Below are 19,928 nucleotides of genomic sequence, written 5' to 3'. Positions count from 1 at the left end.
GGTCTCTGCTTCCTTGAAGAAGGACTTGTGGCAAGAAATGGGCTGTGCCTCATAGCAGTTGACAAGAATGTGTTGGATAAGAGTCTCACGAACCTCATCCGGAGAGCTTTAAACTAGATCCTGAGGGGGAGGGCAAAACATTACAGATGAGAGAAGAACACCTGGTACTGGGGATAATAGTTTCATTGATGCACAGGAAACTGAGGTGGTACTCTCCTTCCTTGGAGGTTTTTAAGCAGAGGTTTGCATTGCAGGGGGTAGGACTAGATGACCCTTGGTCATCTAAAATTCTGTGATTCTATGAAATGAGGGAGGATGAGAACCATGTACAGCCTCTTGAGCACATATGAGGAAGCGCAGGCTATCACAGCACTAAGGAAATAAATTTAAATGTAGGCAGAGTTATGCAGCCTAGCAATGACTGGTAAGAGCAGAAGAAAGGGTCTTGGAAAAGTTGGGCAAACCACACCAGTTGTTTTCTAAAACTAGAACAAGCATTGCTTGTAGTAATGGACGCTGCATCGGAGGTACCTCTTCCCAGGGTCTCCCACTGCCCCCTTGCCTGAAGGCGGGGCAGCTGCCCACCTCTTCACAGAGTTATGCGTGAAAGATGCTCTGGCCGACTGCAGTGCCAACGCTTCGAAACCTCCAGGCTGCTGCCTCTCCCCTCCCCCCTTGCCAATTATTCTGCTACCAACAAGAGAAGCAGGCAGCGCTATGAAAAAAACAGCAAATGATGACCCTTCTGGCCCTCTTCAGCTAGTTCCCACTACAAACCAAATTAAATGCACAGCTTTTGTCTAAATGGTGTGACTCTGCAGAAGGAAATTTGATGAATGAGTGGATGGATTGTAGCTCGAATTGCAGCTGAAGGGAGCTATATAGTAAACATAGCTGTCGTTTCCTGGTTGTTGTAGCCCTTCCCCCCAAATGTCAATAGAGGATTGTTCTCTGGGAAATAATTCCCCAAGTTTGGATTTCAGTAATCTTGGAGATGACATGTTAACCCTTTGCTTGAGAGTCTGATATAAGCCACATGGTTTGTCCAGGCCTGTGGCTTTGCATCTGCTTCCTTGCCCACATGTGAATGCAGGCTTCTACTCTTTGGATGGCACCTGCATACAAATTCTTATCTTGGCGTATGAGCCATTTTCTTGGCAGTACATTAGCTAAGAGGCACTTCTTTCTTGAGCAGAGCTGCCTCTTTTAAGTCTGCCCAGTGGAGGAGCCTGTGTCCTTTCAGTCCTGCCAGTGGCGTGTTGAGGAGGTGTAAATAATCTCTGATTCCTGTAGTAAAGCATCTGGGCTCCTGGGAAGGGGCCAAAGGTGCTGGGCTTGCATTCTTCAGCTGCAGCTTGAGGTGAGCATGCTTTTGTTACACCACAGCCCTATCGCTCATCTGATCATGCCTTTGCCTGCCATCAAATTACGCTGTTGTCTCCTGAGCCTCTTGTCTCCGGATTATCCTTTGTTTTTGTTGGGCTTGTCAGTGTTTTTCCTGGGAAGGTTGGCTTGCCAAGGGAATCTTTAAGTATGAGGATTTCTGCGTGTTCTGCAGAATCATATGGCCCCAGGCTGGGAGGGTGTGGCCCCCATAATGTTTGCTCTTGCTCAGCATTTTTATGCTGCTCAGCATGCTGAGGCTGGTATTGCTGTCAGGGTTATCCAGGCTGCCCACGACATGCCTCTGGGTCTTTCCGATGGAAGGCTGTTGATGATTATTGTGCCAAAGCTCTTTGCCCTGGAGCCCCGGGGTCCCTTATCGTTAGCATTGCCAACTTGTCTTCTAGCAGGGCACCTGGCTCTTGACAATGGGCTGTAGTCGGGAGCTTTCTACAGGCCTTTCTATGTAACTGCAGCCCAGTAGTAGTAGTAGTAGTAGTAGTACTTATTGTTGTTGTTGTTATATACCACCCTTCAGCAGAAGACCACAATGCGGTTTACAGCCTGCAACACAAATAGCACCAAATACCTGTGCAACATATAAATTAAAACAATTATATAAGCATAATAAAATACTAAGAATTAATATAATAAAATACAGATTCTCAATATAGCAACAGTATAAAATATAAGGGAAAGAAAAATCAGCAGCATGGTGTCCCAAAATACAGAAGCAGACAAATGCAAATTCCTGGCCTCCTGAGAAGATGGCAGAGCCTCTGCTCTCTGCTGGTAGCTTTCCTTTCCTTTCCTCTCCCTGCCTCTCACCCTGGGAGAATTTAACTTCCCTGACTCTTGCTCAAGGTCCTTCTGTCCTTTCCATGTGGGTTCAGCCTTTGCCCCCCCCCCCAGCATCCCAGAAGGGGAGATGCCAGTGGGGCCATCCCCTGTGCTGTCTCCCCCTTGAGATGGCATTGCCCCATCACTGGCCAGCCTGCTGCCCACATCCTTGCCATCCCAGGGTGGGTGGAGTCCAGTTTGCCTATTTCTAGTTACATTTTCCATTAATTGAGCTATATCAGGGTTGACACACCAGCTTTCATGGGTCCCAAGGCTTGAACCATGAACCTCAGCAAGCCAAGGAATTAAGAGGTTGCAACATCAACCACTCTGACTGAAGGCAATATGAATCTTTTGGATCACTTCAGCCCTTGCCTAGTTGATGGAGGAGTATCTTCTCTTTACTGCAGTTCTGCTTCAAGCCTCCAGCTCTAAGGATGGTCTTCTGGGACCCTGAGTTGGAGAACATTCTCTCTCTCTCTTTCTCTCTCTCTCTCTCTCTCTCTCTCTCTCTCTGCATTTGGTCACTGACAGCCCAGACCTGGACCTGGCACTAGCCTCCAGCCCGGTACTTTCCACAATGAGTCCAGATTTGGGGAAGCTGTTCAGAGAAGATGCCCTCAGTGAGGTGTGTTTGGTTTTGCTTTTGCTTGAGTGGCTCTCTCCTCCTTCCTGCTGCCCATTTGCTTGCCCTCTGGGTCTAATCCCCATAGCCAGCCCTGGGGAGAGGGAGAGGCAAAATGAAGCTGCTCTTCCTTCTTGCTCCTGTCCCTGCTCACTTATTCAGGGAAGGCAGGTAAACAAGCAGTGCCTGCAAACCCCACAGGCTTCAAAATGTCTCCAGGTGTGTCTGTGGGGAGTGGAAACTTGAGGCACCCAAAATGAATGGGAAGTTTTGCGATTATGACACAGGGCGACCCACTGTCTACACCCAGACACTTTCTGGGCTGTGACAATAGCATGCTGTGATGTCTGGAGAGCTTCTATCCCTGGATTATTTTTGCATTTGTCAGTCCTTTCCCTAAGAGCTTTACCTAATCCCACCATTTTGAGAAGCGTCTTCCAAGAACAAGCCTGGTATTTTTAAGCCTGCTTGATAAACCAAGAGAGCAGCTGTCATCTGGGCAACAGCAGCGTGGTGCTTTTGTGACTCGGGTTCCAAGATTGTACACGAAAACTCCATGTATGTTTATTCATGGTGGTGCTATCCTGGAGTTGTTCCCACTTGGTTTCCTGGATGGAGATTTGGAAGGCAGCAGGAAGAAGAGGCAAGTTGCAACTATTTCCTGTGCTTCTGGTAGGGGCCGCCCTATGTCAGTCTTCCCTTTTGCTCCTTTTTGAAATTCCTTTGCTTCTGTCAGTCTGGGTCAGTTGCCAGATGTAGGCCTTTGCCAAGTGGAGGAAGGTGTAACATTAAGTGCAGCAGGCCAGGAAAATACTCCTGAAAATCACTTAAGGCAGCAGGATGGAAACTTGTAGGTCACTAGTGAAAATAGCTCTTTCAGACTTAAAACAGGTCAATATGGGTGGCAAGGGAAAGGTTCTATTGGCTAACAACCAAATTCCCATGCGTTGAGACAACTGTGTCAGCATGCAGACTCTCAGCTTTTTTCCTTCTTTTCTCGCTCTTCCTCTCCGTATTCTTTCACGGTCCTCACTTACTTCTCCAAATTGCCGTAGCCACCGCTGTTAAGTTTTCTATGGCTAAATCATCAGTAATAGGAGAATAAACTTAAATAAACTTTGCAAGGTTGGTGCAAACTCTTCAAAGGCCTAAAATCTGTCAGAGCCCAAACATTAAGGCACCTGCTACCTCTTTTGCTGAAGATCTTCTCTCCCAGGAAAGCCACACAAGCAAGACGACAGGCTTGCAGCACCTTAATCACAGCATGTGCTTTCATGGACTAGAGTCTGCTTCATCAGATCATATCCCTGCTTCCAGTGAGTGGCTTCTACTTCATGAAATCATGTACATAATAAAATATATTAGTTGTTAAGGTACCACAAAACTGTTATAACTCACACAGTTACTCCTCTTGGAATTTTCATAATCGCATGAGTGATACTCGGCTTTAGAAATACTCAGTTAACAAAAACAAAACAACACATTTCAGTTTTGTGTGTTGTGTTAAGGGCTTTCAATGTTCACTCTAGCCCCCAGACACTGAGATATTATACCCTTTAAAAGCCACACCATTAATAGATATGGCGTAGTATCTGACTAACTCATGTCATTTGCACAAGGATTTTCACTTGTACAGTGGAATCCTCTTTCTGTGTCTGCCCTGCACCCTCCTCAGATCAGCTCCAGAGGGCTTGGGGAACCCCCAGAACTGACTTATGAGGGAGCGAAAGGGGGGAAGTTATAGTGATAGAAGGGGTTGGTTGAATACCATGCATGGTATGGTATCCTATACTGTGGTTAGTTCCACCTTCACCACTATCTTAGTGTTGCATATCTGTTAGTAGCAGAGTTTGCCTGTTCACTGGAATAGGCATATTGAAGTAACTGTTCAAAGGAGAGAAGGAACCCAAAGTCGGTGGTCTCTTGGCGGTGCCAGTAGAGTAGTCCTGCAGTCCTTTTCTTCATCTCTCTGATGTAGCCTGATAGGATGGCTATGCTCAGGGGACAGTTGGTGGAGGAAGGAGCCTGGCTCCTCAGTACAGCCTGAGGAAGGACCATGGCTAAATGGCAGAAGGCCTGCTTTGAGCGCAGGAGGTTCCAGGTTCAACTCCAAGGGCATTTCCAGGCAGGACTGGGAGAGACTCCTGTCTGAAATCCCAAAGAGCGAGTGCCTGAACTAGATGGTCTGGTGGTCTTCCTATGTTCCTCCCTCTCCTACAGGGTAGGCCACACAAGGATAGGGCAATGCAGCCCACCCCCAACCCTACCCCCCAGGGCCAGAGTTGCAGGTTTCATTAAGAAAACATGGCCAGTTAATGTAGTTTGTTCTGTTTCTACCACTGTGCAGGGTGGGCTTCTTGGGAGCTTTCTATCTCAATATATCAAAATGCACTGTGCCATGCAAAATGGAGTTTGGTACCCCATGTGGAAGTAATCACTATGCGTATCTTCTTTTTTTAAAAATCAAGTGTCTAGCTCTTATGTTCATGGGAACTGGCTACACACAGGCATTTCTTTGTGCAATCTCAGAAGGTGGTCAGAAAGGAAGCCCTGATCAGGAGACTCACTGCCATGTTAGAATTCCTTGACTTCCTCCCCTTGGCTTTCATTAGCAGAATAAATTATGGAAATTAAAAAAAAAAAAGCACCCTCATACCAGTTCGGGTTATTTGTCTCCTTCTTCTTTGGCAATCACTCATAGCCGAGTAAGATTGTCTTCTATGAACATGATCTTAATGGTGTGTCCGTAAGTCACTGTGGAGGCCAATTCTGGATACCCACGTCCTTCCACAGTGGGGACATAGGATTTCAGGCAGGAGTTGGTCACGGTGAGGATTTGCCAAATGTGCCTTCCTCTTAGCACATTTCTCCCTTTCGTCCTGAGTTCGTGTTTCTTCAAAGTCCATGACGCCTTGGGCCAAGGCTGTGAGAATTTTGAGGGTGACAGGAAAGGATATACAGGTAGCCTTCCTAACTCGCACTAGCAAGTTTCTTTATACAGCAGAGTGCATTCACCTTTTTACGCAGCAGAAAACTGGTTGCAGACTTATGTGAGCCTCTTAAGACAATAAACAATTCAATCTGGCTTGCCCAGATTGAGATAAATTCTGTTATTGCTGGTAAGACCCCTTTGAGCCCTCCTAAAAGAATAAAGACACAACTGTCTTATTCATAAGTAACAAAAAGTAGTTTTACTCTCGATCAGGCAGAGCACAGTGTGATCCCTGAAGGCAGGCTTTAGGCTTAAAGTTACAAACACATACAAACAGGTTTACCCCAGTCCAGGTGAATCAGGAAGTTTGCAGGACAAAAAAAAAAGATCAAAGAGAGGGAGGTGGCTGCGTGACTTGGCCTTTTACCAGGTCTGAAAAGGTCACACCCACCTACTAGTCACATGCAAAAAGGAAGGATGCTCCAGCCAGGTGTAACAGGAAGTTCGACTGGCTGGACCAACATCCCCTGCATGACCACTCTAGCAAAAGAGATAATGTTGTACTTGACTGCTCCCAGTGGATTACATGCCACATAGGCTGTTCTACAGTTGGAGCCCTTGCAGGCCAGTGATTTGTCCATCTAGATCAGTATAGCCCCTTGGACTGGCAGGGGCTCTCCAGGGTTTCAGGCGGAAACATCCTCTGCGTTGTCTGCCAGCTGGCCCTTCTAAGTGGGGATGCCATGGGGAACTGTCCCCTTGTACCATCCAGCCATAGCCCTTCCCATCTGCATTCAGGGTGCAAAATTTCTTCCTTCCCCCACGCTACCCCGTGCAGAATGTTTGCTACCTTGGCCATTACTTTTGTTTTGTTTTTATCTTACCAAATTAATTTCCTTATTTTGTAGAGGCTGGACAGTCCTTGGCATAAGGAGCTTTTCTGGCTGAATTTTTAAAATCTCCCTTAAGAACTTTCCCTGGCAAAGAAGGAAGGTGGGCCCTGACCTTTTCTGTTTATATGAGGAACTCTCACAAGATGCAGGATGTCACACTGAAATGGAGGTTTCCCCCAGAGCCTCTATCTCCTTTCCTTTCCCCTTCCTAAACATATAATTCCTCCCAGCTCCGTTAGGGCTTTCTGACAGGTGGTGTCCATGGTTGGTGTAATAAGCCTGGTGCCTCTCTCTCCCTCCCCCCTTTCATCGCACGCTCAAAAATAAGGCAGGGGGTGATCTTACACGTCACAGGCTTTTCCCTTCCAGCTGCCATCTCCATGGAAACATCCCCATTACTTGCAGAGATACTTCTGTGCCTTTGCTTTATGTTTTCATGCATTTTCCTGGTTTGTTTTCAAGGCTGCAGTATTCAACTAAGCTTTAACCACCATAAAAATCTGGCCTGATGCTGCTGCTGTTTGGTTATGGAAACAAAAGCCTTAAGTCTTGGCTCCTTGCTCTCTTTGTCTAGCCCAGCTGACCCAAATCTTTTCTGGCAGCTTAAGGAGAGAATCCAGGATCTCCGATTCAAGCTCATCCCCGGGTCTTATTACATTCCTCTCTGCAGAGGTTTGGGAAAAGGTTCAGGAGTGAATTCCGTGCTCATGAAAGGTACCACTGGCTTTCTTCGGGATTTCCTTCTGTTCCTAGCAAGGAAGGAGCAACCAAGGAGAGCAATCGCGTCTCAATACCAGCAGCGCAGTGTTCATGGCCAGTTTTGTGATTCCAGCAGTGCTCTACCAACAGGCTCCCCCCACTGTGCTTCCTGGTGAGCACTAAGAAAACTTTCCTGCCTTTAGATCTGACTACCAGCAGGATATCTAGAATTCTGATTATCTGGATACCCCCCCACACACTTTTTATATACAAGAGAGCCACAGCAGTGCCATTCCTGTACCAGTCCGTGTCTCTCCCCTTGGCCCATGACTTTTCATTGGAAATCAATTGCCTTCAAAAGAACCATCAGCAAGACCATCTGCAGTACCTAGAATATCTCATGTAAACCCAGCAATATTATATTTAGTGTATTTCATAAAAACTTATACATTGCTTGGCTGCTTAAAAAAAACCCTCAAAGCAGTTTACAAAAAGACTTATTGTCTTACCAATAAGAGAATCAAGAACATTTTACAACCTTCCTTTAATTTCTGTGGAATGCTCCCGCCTGTCAGTGTTTTAGCCAATGAGTGAAGTCAGAGCTGTGATTGTTAAGTGAGTTGGACCCTGGGCAATGGGAGTCCCTGGAGTCCCAGGGAGCTTTTGTTTCCTCCAATCTTTTCCTAGTTCTGTCTTATTTTCTATTCCTTGAAATTTCTCCTAGCAACCAAGATGCATCTTTTCTGTGGTGAGTTTGTAGCTCCAAGACATTATTTTCTGCAAGTACTACTGCACAATAAGTGTGGGTGGATATTAAAGAATCCCACTAAAAGGTAAATGGGAAAAACTGATAAAGAGGCTTAGGTATGTCTCCTGCTGTGCAGCAGCCAAAGCAATGGGATACATGTCAACCCAGAAGGAAGTGAGGCAGCCTAGGCATTGGTTTAGGGTTGGCATTTATGGAAAACAGTGAATCACACACACAAAAATGGAATTATTGAGCAACCTGTTGTCAAACTTTCAGACATGGAAATAATTCCAAAAGAGAAATGTCTACTCATGAGTCACTGGAAGCAAGATATACTCCCTTTTTCGACATACAGACAGAAACATGATTAACATCCTGTAACTTGGAGGATAATACATATATTTTACATCTTATCTCATTTTTAACATTTGTTTTCAGTTACCACTTATATGGCCAATGTTGCCTTGTTGGAATTTCTTTCACTTTCACCATGCTAAGAATAACCAGCTCCTGTTTTGAAATCTTAACAGCTGTGTGTTATGGATGAAAATAGAAGCTTAAAACTTTTAACAAAATAATTTTCTCCTGATCTCTGTCAGTCAAACACACTCCTATACACATATTGTTCTCACAGACAGACCTGAGTGGAGATCAGCAACGAAATGTTGCAGTGCATCTCCTTACCCCAAGAGGATGAGTGTTCTTGTTGAGCCTTCAGCCAGCTTAGAACAGGAGCCTTGTAGCGTTGGTGGGGCCTTGAAGAAGATGTATCGTGGTGTCAGGGGCCCTGACACGTGGTGTTTCTGGAAATCTGAAATTTCATATAGCACAGGAAAGGGAGCTTTTTAACTTCGTACTATGCATCCCCTTCCATACTGTGAACTGACAGGTTTTTTAGACCAATTTCGACACAAACCTCTCTCCTTCCCATGCTCTTAATTTTTTTCTTCATTTCATCTGATGTAGCTCATGGAAACAACAGAGCAAAAGTACTTGTTGGGCTATCTGGGTCTTTTTTCTTTGTCTTCTAACCTACAAACTGTTTTTCCCTGCAAGCTTTTGGAGTCTCCTCAGTTTGTGGGAACAGCCCAGAGGTCAACTCGGCTGCAGGAAAACGCATGAAGCTAAAAGCAGCCGGTGTCCACCCCTGCAGTTACAAAGGCTGCAAGGGAGGGAGGGAGGAGTCAAGCAGCCACAACAGAGAAGCCTCCCATACACAGTCCCCAGAGAGTGACAGCCAGGGGCCGGGACGTGGCAGCGAGGCCAGGCTTTGGGGCCTAAAGACCCCTGGTGGCAGGCAGGGTGGGATGGGTATCCCGGGGGGGTGTCTGATTCGTGCCCCCTAAAAACTGTGCGCCGGGGCTACAGCCCCCCCGACCCCCCTGCATCTAGACTTCATTTTGTGCCCTGTTTATGTCTGAACGCTTTTTCTCCTGCCCTGGCGCTTTCCGCACAAAAACCTGCTCTTTACCACAGAAAACAATTCCATGGAAAACCCAGATTGCCATTTGTTCCAATTCAGCATTAAAGAGTGAGAAAAGTGGCAGAGTGAAAAAAAGAAACCCAAATGCTCAGACACAGGGCAGGAAAGCCCTGACCTGAAATCTTGGGGTGAAAGGTAATTATGGGTGAGCCCAAGGGTTGCGCTGGAATTAAGCAATGTTGCTGTTTAATAATAATAATAATAATAATAATAATAATAATACCCCTCCCATCTCTGGGCAGCTTCCAAAAAAAGATTAAAATACAATAATTCATCAAATATTAAAAACTTCCCTAAACAGGGCTGCCTTCAGGTGTCTTCTAAAAGTCAGATAGTTGTTTATTTCTTTGACATTCTTTGACATCTGATGGGAGGGCATTCCACAGGGCGGGTTTATGGATTTGTTTGTGCAGAGCTTTTATGCCATTATCTAACATCGCTGCTATCCCAAGCTTTCCAATACATTTCCCATCACTTTCCATTCTACAAAAATTAAGTCATTGGGGGCTTTTTTGGGAAGTGTGTTTGTTGTGCAAGAGCATCAAATCCACTTTAATTGTAAAACCTAAATTTGCCAATGTGCAATTGACTCCTACCTGGAAAACAGCAGCCGTCTCAAAGCAACCTGAATAAAGCAGTCCGATTCCTTGCCTCCATTCATTCACTGCTCTGTGCTGTGATTTCAGGGGGATCTTCCTGGACACCATCCATCCCAAATACGAGGTGAATGGGGTGCAGCCCGTCATCGGCCAGCGGACCCGGCTGAGCAAGGGGGATATCGCCCAGGCGCGCAAACTCTATAAATGCCCCGGTGAGTGTTGCTGACCGTACACCAGGCAAGTGGAAATCCAGGGCTTTGCGACTGCCTCCAATGCTGAATGCTTATTTCTTGCTAGTGGTCTAAAGTTATATTCTGAAGTGAGTACTTCCACTTGTTTGGCCTGGCCAGGGGGTTTGCGGTCCTAGGGGGCTTCCCAGACAATATGCTTATGGCTGTACCCCAACCCCACCCAGCGTGAAATAGCAGAGTCTGCACAATTGTTGCTCAAGTGACCCAAACACCTTTCCTCAGGAAATGCTACTCTTTTGATGATCTCTCACTTTTTCTCGATATCACTAGGAAAATGCTATTCTTTCCCCGTTAGAGAAGCCATTGCTATTTGGCATGCAGTCCTGAATGCGGTTGCCTGAGGTGGCCTTCTAAGTCGTGCCCCTGTGGCATCTCTGATGATGAGGACCATGACCACAGCACCGTTTGTCAGGGTGCAAAACATGAGACTCGCACAGGAGCAAAAAGGGGTTAATCTGAAGACAAAAGTGAAGACGCACTTTGCACAGAGATATAATTTATTAATTTATATTTGAGGGAAAGTGGGGTTATTTCATGTTGATAAAAGTAAAAAAAACCCTGCTCCTTTCCCCTTATGGGATACCGAAGAGCCCTGATAGAGTCCTTTTGTAGGTTCTCTATTGGTAGGAGAAAATAGCAGAGACCAACCAGAGAATATTGAGAAGCAAAGCAGCTGGTAAGCCTGACCTTTATTAACTGTTGCAACAGGATGCCCCCTTCACATGCAGGAGAAGGAGGAGGACCCAGAGCCTAGGTGTGCCCGCCCTTATGTAGACATTTTAAATTGCCCACCCTGGAGTCCACGACCACCCCCAGAAACATCATACATACATCACAGAAGGGGTGTAGCCCAAGACCACCCTCCAGATACATCATACCTACATCACAGAAAAGGTTCTGTCTGCAACAGAAATCTGAGTGCATTGTTTTTACCCTGTCTGCCAGATTACCTGTTAATGGTCACTTGACTGGATTACCTGGAGAGCCTGGCCATTCTTTTGTAATGATAATACTTAATTCCTGAGCTAGGTCACAGGCTCACCCTATTCACACCTTAGATGTGACAATGGGGAGGTTTCTGCATTTTCTTCTACCTTGTAGAGGTGACTGAAAGAGTCAAAATGATATTATAATTATAGGGACATGGGTGGCTCTGTGGTCTAGGACTTGCCGATCAGAAGGTCAGTGGTTCAAATCCCCACAACAGAGTGAGCTCCCGTTGCTCGGTCCCAGCTCCTGCCAACCTAGCAGTTCGAAAGCACGCCAAAGTGCAAGTAGATAAATAGTAGATAAATAGGTACCGCTCCAGCAGGAAGGTAAACGGCGTTTCCGTGCGCTGCTCTGGTTCGCCAGAAGCGGCTTAGTCATGCTGGCCACATGACCCGGAAGCTGTACGCCGGCTCCCTCGGCCAATAAAGCGAGATGAGCACCGCAACCCCAGAGTCGGTCACAACTGGACCTAATGGTTGGGGTCCCCTTACATTTAAAGAGTCAAAATGGCTTTAGGACTTTTCCTTTGGGTTTCAGACATGTGGTTTATATATTTATATGTGTGTTTGCTTGGTACATTTATGAACATTTATTATATATATAAGACCTGAAAATTCTTATAACAATGTAAGTCAATCAAATGCATAACATTACAAAAACACAATGTAACCTATTTAGTGCTTGGGTCTGATCTGGCAGTTCTTGCTTCTCAAGATTCAGAGGTGGTTGTTGTTGTTTTCCTCCTGCATTTCCTTAGTCTGGGACTCACACAGATATCCCTCAGGCAGCTCTTTCCTTCGGACTTTCCCAGGTAACTCTTCCTTCTCCCTCACCCTTTTTCCAGCTGATTGTAACCTGCACCCCCAAAATAATCTAACCTCCCCACAGAATACACTCTTATCAAAATTCTCTATTTCCTTAGCCACTCAGCTCAGCTTAATCAAGCTGTGGGCTTTTTGTTCCTCAATATTGTTTTGTCTTTATCTAATCATTGTCTGCCATAGCCCAGTGTGAGGGGCTCCAGCTGAATTGCTTTCCTCCTGTCAAATGAGGAACGAACTAGGGGGCAGCAGTTAGGACATCTGAAACATGGCAGGGCAGACGTCACTGTGAGGGGTTCCCTCATGAATTCAGGGTAGAAAGGATAAGAAATGGCTTAATCTGAACAAGTCACAAACGTTGAGGAGAGGTTCTGACAAATTTCCAGGATGTGCATTTTTCTCCCCAGAATTGGCTGGCATGGTTTTCCCTGTGTGCTTTGTGGAATGGGTTTTTGTGTTAGGTCAAGAGCAGCATCTAGCTTTTGTTAAATAGTAATGTTAACATCTTTGTAGTTTGTAATAAAAAGGCATTTCTGTGGATGATGTTACTTGGTGGGGCAAACCTGTTGTGAGAAAAGGTTAATTGGTGGGAATGGCACGTTGGATGAAGTGAGAATGAGTGACAGGGAGATGGATGTGTGAGGGACAGAAGAGGACTGGGAGGGGGAGATGAGAGGTATGTGGAATGTATTCATTTATTTATCACAAATGAAACTGAGGTGGGATGGTCGTCTGTCAGGGATTCTTTAGCTGTGATTCTTGCATGACAAGGATTGGTCTAGATGACCCTTGGGGTGCCTACAATTCTAGGATTATGTGAATATGCTGAATCACATGCTGCCATTGTAATCCAAAATTGTGTCAGGAGGGGGTGGGAGGACAGTAGGTTCCAGGGGATATAGTTAGAAAATGGTTCAACAGACTGATTTGAAACTTGGCAGCATAAGGAAGGTAAGGTCCATTACAAACTAGGGAGAAAGAACAAGAAATGGCTTATCTGGAATATTTATTTAACAGGTTATTCTGGCACAAATCAGAGGCATGTTGGAGGGGGGTGCAAAATAGCCAGGCAGAATTGTTTGCTAATGCTATGTATGCAGCTGGGAATTCTTCCCTCGTGCGTCCATAAAACACATTGTGCTCTCTCACCACAGCAGCATGTAGTGAATGCTCAGGTCGATATTCTACAGGCAGTTCCCCCATTTGCATGCAGATTGAGGTCCCAGTCATTGGGTGCGTCAGCGGTTCCACCCTCTTCTGGGGCCAAAAACGACAAACGCGTTAGGGGTCTCACATCAATCAGACGAGCACAAAATGGTTGCCACCTATATAAGTGCCAGTCTCCTACACATTTGCTATGCACACATCTAAGTGTATCTTTCAAAAACCTAAATTAAATAAAATGTATCCCAATTCAAGCAGCCTATATTGGCAGCCAATCTGTGGGGCGTGCACTTTTCATTTTTTGTGGTTGTGCCCCCAAATAGGAATGCACTGGGCTCAACCATAAGCAGCAATGAAAGAAATTATTGGTTATGATCTAATAAGAAACCCTTTATTAATATTGTTTGTTTCTATCAAAGAAGTGGTGCCCCGGTAAGATCTTGAAATGACACTGCATCTTGTAGCAGAGGACCCCTTGAGCTCCTTGGATGGAAGGTGGGAAATTACCTGGGACCTCACCCAGGCAGAGGCGCTACCGTGACACCCCCCCCCCGAACAGTGGCAAGGGGCACCAAGAGGCTCAAGGCATCCCCACAAGTTGAAATGCCATCAGATATTTTCAGATGATAAAGGTTGTACTCAGGACCCTTTTCCAGACAGTGTTGTACATTGTATTAGATGATTCAATACATGGTTATCATAGGGAACAAGTACAGTGTGTGGTTTTTGAGCAGCCATTTTGTGAGTAACCCCCATTAAAATCTTTATTTATTTATTTATTTGTTTGTTTGTTTGTTTGTTTGTTCGTTTGTTCGTTCGTTTGTTTTCCATATTTTAACAAATCAATCCAAATTATTTCAACATTTTAAATAATTAGGTTTCCCGCTCCTGTTAAAAACTTATGTCCAATTCTTCCTGATGTTGCCTCTTCATTTTTCTTATTTAATCATCTTCTCATCCTTCTGTTCATTTTGATCCATTTACATAGCTATCCGCTCTTGTTGCCTTACAGTCAACTCTTCTGTTGTTTCCCAAACACATAAAAGTTCATTTCCCGCGTGCAGCCCTCTTTTCTCAGGTTTGGTGTGTAGAGAGATTAACCACCATCATTCATTGTCCATTCACATTCCACCCCCCTGAGAACTCCTTTGAAAGCAGTCCTTCCGTTGTTCAAGGATACACTGAGCCACAAATAACTCCCCAACAAGACAACCATTCCGCCATTAAAACTCTGGGTATTATTTTCCACAGCCCGCAGTTGGAAATCAAAGTCACATATAAAATTTCCTACCAAGTATAATTAGCAGTTTCTTGTCCTCACAAATCGCTCTCTTCTCACTCCAGATCCAGTCCAAGCATAATTTATATAAAATCCATACATTCGAGGGGGGGGGGTAGAGAAAAGCATTGTGAAACCCTTAATAGAGCACAAATCATTGGCTCCCCCCTCTCTCAGTGTCAGATAACATCATAATGCCTACACACAGTTATTTCATTTTGTAGGGGTGGGGTCAGGAAATAAAAGACCCTTAAAAAACCATGAAAGCAAACACTGCCCCTCCCCCATTTCATTCCGGCTGCTGTATGAAATTTCTTGCTTGTTCAAAGGCATTCAGATACCTTCATAGCTCGTGTCCAGTCCATTCGGTAGCTGGTTAATTGCAGCCTATTATCATATGCCGCTTCAGGAGTGCCCCATAATTCATGATAATATTCCAAATTCTTGAGGAACCATTCACAAATCGTGCTGCCGATGGAGGCTCATCCATGGCAGGGACACACTCCCAGTTTGCGCCTGTTCTGCCTTTCAGTTAGGCAGACACAGGCATAAGCAGTACAAGCATGCAGTGAACTCCCCAGAACCGCCTGAGGAGCATTGCCAGGAATTTTCCCTCATAAATCCTGGTTTTCCCCTGTTTGAACCTCCCCTGTGCAAAAGAGAGCTAGCACCATGAATCGTGGGCGTGGCCGGAAACCAACCCCATTAAAATCTAATGTACGTCATAGTAAACATAAACATAACTTTAAAAAGGACAATAGCCATTTTGTCACAGAGGGCAAATTCTAGTTACCGTATTTTTTGCTCTATAAGACTTACTTTTTCCCTCCTAAAAAGTAAGGGGAAATGTGTGTGCGTCTTATGGAGCGAATGCAGGCTGCGCAGCTATCCCAGAAGCCAGAACAGCAAGAGGGATTGCTGCTTTCTCTGCGCAGCGATTCCTCTTGCTGTTCTGGCTTCTGAGATTCAGAATATTTTTTTTCTTGTTTTCCTCCTCCAAAAACTAGGTGCGTCTTGTGGTCTGGTGCGTCTTATAGAGCGAAAAATACGGTACCACTATTATAATTGGGGAGGAGGCATGGTCAGTCCTTGCAGGACGCAGGGTGCAGTACCTTGCTTTGACAATGGATCTGGACCCCCTGGGAGGGCGGTAGATCCACCTGCTGCTGCCTCTGCCATCAGCACAAGGTCCCTTCCAACTCTCTTGTTCCGTGGCAGTGGCATCCGTTCCCCATTGGCACTTGGAACATGGAATAGTAACTTCACTTGCACAATATATTCAGTTGCCTACATGCCAGGCATCTATCACTGTGAACAGACAAATCTGGGACACCTGCGTCACTGACAGCCATCCAGCTTCAAGGGAGCGATGAAACTGGAACTAATCACAACGCGAGATGCCATGTCTGTATTGCCTGGATAGCAGGTCTGGTGAGGGTGTGGCCTTTAACAGCTACCATTTCCTGGCATTTTGGAGCTTGAGTGAACATGGAAAGCCCTTGACAAAAAATGTTGAACCAAAAGCTTATTTCGTTAATTGGCTCCTATATTATATTCTACTCCATATTTCTAGTTCTGTATATTTTACATTTTCTGAAACATATAAAATCATTCCTAATTATTCCTATCTATGGTCTGGCTACTGATCCTTCCCCTTATTTTGCCACAACTGTCCACAGTGAGGCAACTGGGGAGTTACAGTGGAAGGAGATTCATTGCTTCCAGTCTTGTGACATCAGCTTGTTGCGGCTGGACTAAGCTGAGCCCGGAATGTCCTGGCCCTTCTCTTGCATGTTATAATCCCCCCAGGGTCTGACCTCATGCTCAGTCTGCACTCTTCCCATTGCTTTATGAATGGAAACATCAGGACATAACACAGGAGCCTGGGCTGGAGGGAGGCTCCCACTTTCACCAAGGCTTTGGAGACCATCCCATCTACGCCAGCTCTGGCTCTGGAAACCAAACAGATGTCAGAACAGAAGGCCAGGGACCATGAGCCAAAGACAAGCAGGGGGAGTGTGTGAAACTTTTGCTTCCTGTTTGACTCCCAAGGCCTGATCTGGCTTGGAGCTCCCCAGCATCCGTCCCCTACCGGGTGTCTGTTTCTGTGGAGAGGACAAAGCCTTGTCAACAGAATGGAGTTGTTTTTCTAGTGAGGAGTGCAGCAGTCCAGCAGGATCTTTTCTGAATGGGAAAGTGAGCCAGCAAGAAGGGCAGTGAGAATGAGCAAGAGAGAGGAGTTGGCAGGGAAATGTTTAGAGAGGAGCAGGGGAAACAACTGGGAGTGCAGTGCAGAGTGAGTTGAGAGTGGGGGCATTAGCAGCAGAACCTAGCATCAAAGTTCTCTCGTGCCTGTTTCCCATCTTTCTTTCTCCACATACAAGCTCCCCATCTCCTTCCCCCCTTGCTTTTTTGTCTTTATCAGATGCTTCAGCTGTAAGAACTCTTTCTGAATTTTTGTGGCAGTTGCAAAGCAGCAGTGTGAAAAGGGCGAGAAGAGAACTGAGCCCAGTACCAGGCAACAGAAGGCTTGGGCTGTGGGGCCCTGGCCCCATAGCATATCCATGGAGATACACACTTCGTCTCAGTTGCTTAACCAGCATTCGCCACTCAGCACCCGTGCAACTGATCATAGAATCATAGAATCATAGAGTTGGAAGAGACCACAAGGGCCATCGAGTCCAACCCCCTGCCAAGCAGGAAACACCATCAGAGCACTCCTGACATCAGATGCTGCTGTGAACTGATGCTCACAGAAGGTGCCTTCACATGTTAGGAGGAAGTGCCAGAAGAGGACTCCTGAGTGGCTTGTGCTTCCTTTTTTGGCACCTTCAGAGTAACATGTGAGGAGGGAAGGATTTGCATGCCTCCTCTATGTGTGTGTGGGGGGGAGATTGACTGCCTTCCTGGGCCCTGCATGTTGGCCTGGATTCCCAAACTGCAGTGGAGGGGAGGGGGGAGGGGAACCTTCGTGAGGGAAATGCACAGAAACTGCAGGCACTTGGCTCACTCCCAGCTGTCTTGTACCTGGTGGAAAGATGATATGGCTGCAGTCCCAAGCTTGCATGTGCTGAAAATGTGTGCGCACACTGGGAATTTACCCCTGCAGCAACTTCAGTGCAGCTTGTTCATGCAAGCCATCAGATGATTTCTTAACTCCCCCCAACCTTTCTTGCTGGCATAGGCAAATGAAGCAGCCGGCATCCTCTTCAGTTTCTAGGGGCTGTTGCTTACATGTGTGTAATGGGTGGGTTGATGAAGGCTAGGGCTTGAAAAGCTGTAAACATAAGCTTGAGAACACATGAGCTGTGTACTGTTATGGTGCCTGGTGACTTTTCGAGATGGAAGGAAATTTCAAGAGCAACTTCACCTTCTAAAAGGAAGAACAAGTGAGTGGTACTCCTGAAGTGCAGGAGAAACTCATCCATCTCCACCAGTGTGGCCAAATGGCAATGCTGCCTTTGTGGACTGGAACAAGCACAATATCTTACTCTTAAGTTAGTACGCCAGGAGAAGACTATACTGCGTTCAGCTCTAGCTAGCAGCAAACTTGCCCCTGAACAGAGTGACGAGATAACTTGCTAGAGGAGAGCAAGGCAAGAAGGAGGTGTCTGTCTTCCTCCTTTGCCAGAGGTGCGGCTGCCTGTCCCTCTCAGTTTGTGGGGCTCCCTCAGAATGTCAGTACTTGGAGGTGCCTGATACTCCAGATCAGGGGGAGGCAGCTCTCCTGCGTCATTCCATAACCAAAGAAGGACCGAGTACAACAGGTGGAAGAGCACCTAAGGTTTGCCATTAGGAACTGCTTCAGCTGCAGCATTTTGCACCGCTTTGTCAAACGCTGCCAGAAGTATTTGGCCATGGGGCTGAAGAGTAAATAACAGCAGGTTAAAAACACACCCACCCTCTTTGCTTTTATAAGTAGTCAGGCTTATCGCTGAGAACATCATGACTTTTTGGCACTTGGAACACTAAAGCCATCCCTTTCTAATGTTAAACTCTGGTAGACATAGGGGACCATTTGACACTCAGGAGTCCTTGCTCAATAGTATTCTCTTTGGCCTTGGCAATGAGACTCTGTTGATGTGGCACTCAGGCAGGCATGCCAACTCCAGGGGGTGGAGGTGTCATCAGCCCTCTCAATATTCCCCCCAGTAATGAAGGGGCAGAGGAGGCTGAACCGCCAAGCGTGGCACAGCATAATAGTCAGGTTTCTCCCTAGCACAAGAGAGGACCAGCTGTGGCCATTAAAACTGTGTGGCCCTGGACAAGGCCTCCTCCTGACAACACACATGCAACGTTACAGGCATGCAACACACATTGCGTGCCACACCACTTTCCCCCCATCTTCATCGCAAGGTGGCACCTCTGCACACAGGAGAATACAAATGACTCACAGTTTATCTCTCCACACTTTCCCCAAGTCTGGAGGTGCATTTTGCTCCCCTAGAGAGATGCTTGTTCATGAGATGCAGAAGTGTGGTAAGACAAGACATGAATCAGTTGCACGTCGTCTCAGTGTCATGTCTTTTAAAAAATATATATATATATTTATTAATTTTCAACCGTTTAAACACAACAAAACAGAAAAAACAAAAAAAGCATAACAAAATAAGACACAAACCATTTAAAACACAAAACAATTTCAATATCTTATCTTTCATTCCCTTATTTCCACAACCTCCTCACACCTCCCTTTTTGTATTCCACTTCTGTTAATTGTTTCAGCAATTCCTTTCCATCTTCCTCTGTTTTCTATCCTATAATTATCTTAACATATTCTAACCTTATTTTTCCCTTTAATACTCTATTAATACTCTATTTATACTTAATTCCTTATAGCATTTCTACTAGAGCCATATAACTTCATTCCAACATTTTTCTTACATTCATTATTTTTACAGTATTTCTATAAATAGTCTTAAACTTTTTCCAGTCTTCTTCCACCGACTCTTCTCCCTGGTCTTGGATTTCTGCCAGTCGTTTCCGCCGATTCCATATAGTCCATCAACTTCATCTGCCATTCTTCCCGAATAGATAAATCTTGTGTCTTCCAGTACTTCACAATGAGTATTCTTGCTGCTATTGTTGCATACGTGAAAAAAGTTCTATCCTTCTTTAACACTAATTGGCCGACCATGCCCAGGAGAAAGGCCTCTGGTTTCTTCAAAAGGGTATATTTAAATACCTTTTTCATTTCGTTATGAATCATCTCCCAAAGTGT

General features: G+C 45.6%; 1 protein-coding gene across 3 annotated transcripts in view; it reads left to right on the top strand.

The window, feature by feature from the left end:
* BMP1 (bone morphogenetic protein 1) overlaps positions 1-19,928 on the top strand; it is a 138,539-nt gene that overhangs the window by 81,510 nt on the left and 37,101 nt on the right. For all 3 annotated transcript variants that reach the window (XM_080982350.1, XM_080982351.1, XM_080982352.1), the window contains exon 7: positions 10,290-10,414. In XM_080982350.1, coding sequence (XP_080838476.1) covers positions 10,290-10,414 — 125 coding nt within the window. The remainder of the gene's footprint in view (positions 1-10,289; positions 10,415-19,928) is intronic.

Source organism: Podarcis pityusensis, assembly GCF_964106645.2.
Source record: "Podarcis pityusensis genome assembly, chromosome: 15".
NCBI lineage: Eukaryota > Metazoa > Chordata > Lepidosauria > Squamata > Lacertidae > Podarcis > Podarcis pityusensis.
Note: the sequence above shows the minus strand (reverse complement) of the source record. Positions and strands in the feature narration are given on the sequence as shown.